The sequence below is a fragment of the Atractosteus spatula genome, chromosome 2, assembly GCF_055471065.1.
Source record: "Atractosteus spatula isolate fAtrSpa1 chromosome 2, fAtrSpa1.hap1, whole genome shotgun sequence".
Taxonomy (NCBI): Eukaryota; Metazoa; Chordata; class Actinopteri; order Semionotiformes; family Lepisosteidae; genus Atractosteus; species Atractosteus spatula.
Genome location: NC_142707.1, coordinates 39,898,674 through 39,905,867, shown reverse-complemented (window position 1 = coordinate 39,905,867; position 7,194 = coordinate 39,898,674). Strand labels below are relative to the sequence as shown.

Below are 7,194 nucleotides of genomic sequence, written 5' to 3'. Positions count from 1 at the left end.
TATATGAATATTAAAATTTCGTGATCCTTTGCAATGATACAGGATTCCTGTACATAGGTTAACCCTTACCGAGTCAGTTAACCACATGTTTTGGAGAGACTTCTTTGGGGGTTTACTTATTTCTTACATATTCATTTAATTAAGTTAGCATAACTCAATAGAGTCATTTCAGGATGGAAAATACACAAGAGTTAAAAGACCGTTTATGTTTATTATTAGCAGTCTACGTTTATTTTTTCAATGAAACAAAGGATATATTAACTTCTCAAATACAAAAATATGAGATTCAAAACAAATGAACACTTTTATCTTCTGACACCAGAGCAAAAGAAATATATATATGGCTAATATTAAATCAATGCTTGCAGTAACCCATTTACCATTCGTAAATCGCATACAAGAAACAAAGGGGGTGCCCATTTCGAGTAGTTACTAGAACAAAGAGTCACTTTCTGTTTAATTATTAAGAAAAAAAAATCCGATCTAACCAAGGGGTAAAAAACAAAAAAAAAACATCTGACAGTGCACACTGGCAAACCTGGGCCAGTGAGAAACAGGCACCATCTATAGCAACATGATTGTATTCGAAGCTGAAAATGCCAATATTCTAATGTGTGCTCAGTGTGTTTAAAGGTACGAGGTGAATCTGTTGGGCAGACTTTCACAATCTGCGTGAAAGCTCGAATCTACCCATACAAAGGAACGTTTTTTTTTCTTTGAAAAAAAATGACCCTCGGTAAGTTAATGCTCCAAAAAAAAGGCGCAGCCCTTGTTTAAGGCATGCAAGTCTCAACAGGTCCGTTTTTAAAGATGAACAGCATTAGCACGTTCCTACTCCTTCCCACTTACTATAGATAACTCCTTAAGCAATCTAAGCTTTCCAGTGGCGTCCACTTTACGTCTTTCCCTGATTAAATCCTCCAAACTGTGAAACATCAGGGTATGCACATTATTTTTCGAGAGGTGGATCTTAAGAAAATACTGTTGCTCTGCAGTGTGAACCTCCCCACCAGCTTTAAACTCCCGTTTGCCAAACCTGCACCAGGCAGCAAAACTTTCAGAGTTTGTCCAGCTTATCTCACCGCTGCTTAGTCCCAAGTGCCCACAGGCATTCTGCATAACCAGATCTGCTGGAAGCGGTCTGTATCGGTACCGGTTGTTGACTATTCTACCCAGTCGCCCATTGCTGATCTCAAACAAGCTGTCCTTGCGAATTTCCCCTTTGTGCAAATGTATCACTTGATCATCCCCTTGATAAATCGTCCAGTGCGGGGGCTGATCGTTGGCTACATGTACGAGTTCCAGCAAGTCCCCCGGCTTGCACATGGTTAGCAAAGTTTTTATAGAGTAAATATTCAAATCTTCGTTTTCTCTTAATTTGGAGAAAATACATTCCTGGCAGCAGAAAGCGGAGTATTCTATCTCGTTCAGAACTAAGTGACCGTCCTTGCTGGGGCTCTGATCTTTGTAATTCTCGGGCTGCGATCTGTCATCCAGGTCCTCTTCTTCATCCGAGAAGAAATAGGCTACACCGACCCTGAGCTCGTCCTTCTCAATCCCCGATGGATCTCCGGTGGGCAGCTCGCTGTAATTCAGGTGGGTGATCCGATCCAGTTGATTTCCCATCAATGACGGGGCAGGGCAAAGACATGAAATACTGTTTGGAGAAAAAACAAGTAAGTAACACTATAACAAATTGCTCGGGATGAAGCACATGTAATATTAAACGAAAATGTATCCTCTTGTTTTAAGTCTGCAAAACTACTACTACATTGTTCTTTATTTAAATAACATTGCGTTATTAAATGAAAACGTGTTTTTTTTTGTGCGGTGACCTTCTCACATTTCTGAAACTACTTTTTTAGATCAAGCCAATACATCGGGAAAATACTAATGACATTGCCGAATCAACATAAGACGAACACAATGCTCGCGCTTCGCTACGTAAAATGTTACAGTTTAGCATATAATAAACCTTACTTCTTAAGGCAAGCGAATTAAAATCACAGTAGGTACGGTGAATTTCATTTAAAAATGACCATAGCTTGCCGTTTCGCTGCACAAAACCTACTAGTCGTACTGGGGAAAATAGACAAAAAATAAAACAAATGAAACTTGCTTATTTTGACTGGCAAACTCCTTGCAAATACCTGAGATGTTCCCCAGGTGAGTGCTTAAAAGTCCCCGTGTGCCATTTGTGTTCTCAGTATTGTGGCGTATCCACTCCTGTTGTTCTCCTCTCCAGTGTGACCGACCTATAAAATAAGCTCCACTACACATTAAGTAGAAAAGAAAACTCCGCCCAAAGAACAGAAACCGGCCCTCCTCAGCGGTTATTGGTCCAAAAACCCTCAGTATAACCCTTGTAGATTGTTAAAGGGGCGAGGGGTGTATCAATCATACATTTGACAGTAACGGACGTTCCCAGTTTTTATTATTATTTGGGCTTACAATGGGAATGCGTATTTTTTAGAGTAAAACGAGGGAGATGCGGAATCTAGGAAACTAACACAGGACAATCATGTAGAAAAACGCCAGATTTTGGGTTTGAGAAGTGCTATATTTAATGGCACACACTTTTTTTCACGAAGAATAAATGCATTTTGAATTCACAGTGCATGAGTGACATATCTGACGTATTGATTGTCTGTGTAGAGTGCAGAAATTTTAAACCTTTCATGAAGCTTGGAATGTACACATTTCTGTAATCTGAACTGGCAATGGTATTTCTCACAGGCATTCTGTGGTCTTTTCTGACTATGCAACATCATTAAATACACAGTCACACAGGTTATCAAACATTATAGGGATGGCTGAATATCTTTATGAAATTAAATTTAAAAAGAAAGAACCAACACAAATAACACAAAAATATACTATACTGTATATTAATATACTAATCCCATCAAAAGAAAACAAATCAATTGACTTTTTAAAATAATTTAAGCAGGAATTTTGCTGTTAGATTTACTTGTAAATGTTCTTAGCAATAACAGCTGCATGTACTCTTCAGTGTTCTGTTCCACAACATTAGCACTGTCCATGTTAACACTTTCATCATCTACTCTGAAAAATGATCATTGTACTGTAAGTACAAGTCATGCTTTATACTTTTCTCTTTCCCTGCCTTGCAGTGCTCATTTTCTCAATTGTTCTGTTGTTCTGTGGGGCTGTTGGCACATAGTGGTTTTTAACATGGCCCTCAGGTGGTTACTATACCTCAGTGATAAATAAAACAGACTCCCTTCTATAATAATAATAATAATAATAATAATAATAATAATAATAATACATTTAAAACAAATCTATTGTTTAAGTTAGTCAAGATGGACAAACATACCATAAATGCTTAGCAAAGTACACAAGGACATTCAAATTCACTGTGTAGTACTTCACTTTTATAATTACAAAGGATAACAGCTTTAAGGGCACAACACTAATTGGGATATGTTTCCTGAAAAATACTGATAACATTTAAGTGTATTACAAGCCAGACATATGGAGGAATTTTTAAAAAAAATAAATATACTGTAGATAAGCTAGAACTATGGAAGGTAATGTTATTGAGTAACCAAGGTTACACATGTTTATGATCTTATCAAATTAGAAATTCTTATAATGTCTCAAGGAGCTTCTAATACTTTTCTGTTGCCAATCCAGTTTCTTTTCAAAGCTGGTTTTACACACATCAAAGTTGTAAATGGAGATACCTCTTTACTCACCTCATTATTTTAAGGACATTCAGTTACAAATGTTTTTTCCATAAAAATTATTTTTGCTTTTTATTCTGTGCAAATTGGCTCTTTAGAGTGTCCAATATATGGACATCACAGATGCTATGTAGAACACTTATACAAATATACATTTCATGAAAGCTGATTGCTGTATGTTAAGTGCTTGTCCATATACAGTAAAGGAAAGAGGTACTGCTATCACACACAGAAAAGGGGGCGTTGTCCCAGAATACAGAAGGAGGGGAATCATCAGAGTCTCAGAGAGAGTGAAATGGTTGCCACCACCTGTGTCCCCAGTGGTGATGGACAAGGAGAAATAGAATGGGTACGTGATTCAGGAATAAGGATTACATGTTTTGTACATCTGTTCTCCCAGGACCTAACTATTAAAGATAACTGTTCAAAGACATAATGATAGGTTAATTGCCTTCTGTGAAAATGGGCCCAGGTGTGAATGTGTGTGTCTGTGTGTCTGTGTGTCTATGTCTCTGTGCCCTGTGATGGATTGGATTCCCATCAGGGATGTATGCGCCCGTCACCTGCCAAAACAGACCTCGTCTCCCCCATGCCCCTATGTTGGATAAAGTGATTAGAAAATGGATGGGTGGATGGCCCCAATGAGGAGAGGTTATAAAATGTTTTTTTAGGGGCTGGATGAGATGCTTTTGCTTCTAATCTTAAAAAATATTTCACCCTAAGAAATTCACCCAATTAAAAAAAATGGAACAGAACACAAATTTAACCTCCCCGAGAGCAAGGTTATACGTTATGTCTGACCATTCTGGAAATTTCATTTTTTAAGTATCATCACATTGTTAGGAGCCAGAATTCCTAACAATCAAGAAAATGCAGCACGATTAAGAGCATGATGAATGTGAAATACTGTTGCTCCCTCTTAACTCTTTGCAGGTTAATTTAATTCTCCAAGGCCTTTATTCACATCTGTGTGCTTCTGTAGTTTGTACAATATCAAGGACCTCCTATAAACCCACTGCAATTGCTTCAGTTTGCTCTTGAATAGACTGACCATATGTTTCTATGTCTTTACAGGATATAAGCAGCTAAATGAAGCTGTTGTATCTATACAGAAACAGAAATCACTTTTAGTGACAGCATGTCTTCATCTGAGATGTTACAGTGGGATTAAATTCTATTTCGTTATTCAAATTTTGAAGACTGATACTTTACACAAAGATAAAAACTAAATGTTTAGCTTCACATCTTTTTATTGTGGAAAAACATCAATTTGAATGCTCTACATACATAAAACAAACAGACCCATTTGTAAAGACTCTAAGCAGATACAGTAGGAACATGCATGTGCCATCTAACATATTATGATCAAACATGCTTTTTTAAGGTTCAATTTAATTCTGTGAAAATATGGCACCAGTTCTGGATCAGGTTCTTCATCAACTAGTCTTTTGTGCAAAGTTTTCAAGTTCAAGTTCACATTTATTTGTTATTCCAGCCATATACAAGTATACAGTGGAACGAAATATCATTCATCCTGGTCCATGGTGCAAATACAGACAGGACACTGACATAGACATTGTAGACAGGATACACATTGCAAAGTGCAAACAGTGCAAATTACTAAGGCAAATACATATGTTATGACCCCAGGTGTCTAGGGGTAAAGGGGTGTAACATTTAGGATAATTTTTGGAAGCAGGTGGGTTCTGGTGAGAGACTAGGAAGCGTGATAACAAGGGTCAGTGCAAAACTGATGATTTTAAGTTGAATAAGTGACTGGTTCAAAATAGGACACAATAACCCACAGGGGTAAGGAACTAGAGTGGTGCCAAAGAAAAGAAAATAACAAACAAAATGGAGCTGGCTAGGAAAGTAAAGGAAAGCTAACCTGACTACAAAAGAAAACCCGAAACACATGGTCTTCAGCGTCATCAACACCCTAGCTAACCTCCACTGACTACCCAAAACTATACAAGACAAGTGGCACTCACCCGTACTAAACTAGTGTGGCTAATACAAGAATCAACTACGTATGTGCAAAATGTACCCAACAACCTGAACTAACTCTATACACAAAAGTTCACACAAATACACAAGTGAACTACAAATACAAATGAGAGTAGACAAGTAACAGGGTACAAAAGAACACAGAGGTTGATACAATAACAAGTTTGGGCAAGGTAATGGTGAAACGAGGATAAACACAAACAAACGAAAGTACAAAGAGACGAACAGAAACCAACAAAACAACAAAGCCGAAGCTGTATGAAAACACACACACACAAAGCAAAACAACAAACTAACAAAGCCAAAGCAAAACCAGAAGCGAAAACCAAAGCCGAGCGGGACCGAAGTCAAACGAGAGGCCTCTCTTTTCTGAAAATTTCCATGTTATATACTGAATAAGATGCACTCTGATTGGCTGAGAAACTGATTGATGATGATGTCATATGGAAACAGTGGTGTAATGGTGGGCCAATGGGGAGGGAGAACAATCAAAGTCAGCAGTGTGGAACATAACAACAAAAACACACAGACCACATACTGGGACGTAACACCCCCTCCCAGAGCAAGAACTCTCAGATTGTTGAAATGACTGATTGGTGTATATTCAAAGATTTGTCCACTGATATAAATGAGTATACAGAGGTGGTCACATCCTATGTCAACTACTGTGTGGATAGATGTGTTCCTACCAAGAAGATTTGATTTGGATATTTCCAAATCAGAAGCCTTGGATGAACAAAGACATTCGCTCCAAATTTAAAGCACGGTCTGCTGCCTTCCAATCAGGTGACAGAGAACTGTATAAAAAATCATTACCTACTTCAGTTTGCTTACTGTCCAAATACTGTAGATCAGTTGATAATGCCATATTTCTAGCACTTCACACTGCCCTAGAACATTTAGACAGACAGGGTACCTATTTTAGGATGCTGTTTATTGATTACAGTTCAGCCTTCAACACAATTGTTCCCGCCAAGCTGGTCCCAAAACTCAGGAATCTGGGCTTATGCAATTCTATCTGCAACTGGATACTGGATTTCCTGATGGGCAGACCTCAGGTGGTGAAAATTGGCAACTATATCTCCTCTACAGCGATCCTAAACACTGGAGCCCCACATAGCAGCTGTCTCAGTCCTAGGCTGTATTCCTTATTCACCTACGACTATACTGCCACCTACAGCAGCAACCACATCATTAAGTTTGCAGATGACAGCATTATTATCACAGATGTCGGAAAGGGCAGCTCCTGATGCCCAAAAGAAGAGCTGCACAGCACTGGGGGGAGGAAAAACCTAATTTAAACCTCTGGGAGTCCACAGCTGAGAGCTACCCCCTCCTCCGGGGTAAAAAACCTTTATTGAGTAGAGGAAGAGGGGACTGGACTGGGCGCAAAAAATCACGCACAACAAAAAAATAAACCCTGATGAACTGACGAAACAGGGGAACAAACAACACATTAAAAAAATGACTGACAACA

At 38.5% G+C, this 7,194-nt stretch overlaps 1 protein-coding gene across 1 annotated transcript; it reads right to left on the bottom strand.

Moving 5' to 3' along the window:
• Positions 1-207: 207 nt before the first annotated feature.
• lratd1 (LRAT domain containing 1) lies at positions 208-2,276 on the bottom strand. Its single transcript, XM_088938104.1, has 2 exons — positions 2,151-2,276; positions 208-1,657 (listed from the first exon to the last, which is right to left on the bottom strand). Exon 2 carries the CDS (start codon positions 1,624-1,626, stop codon positions 832-834), a length of 795 nt encoding a protein of 264 aa, XP_088794230.1. The 5' UTR covers positions 1,627-1,657; positions 2,151-2,276; the 3' UTR covers positions 208-831.
• Positions 2,277-7,194: the final 4,918 nt, after the last annotated feature.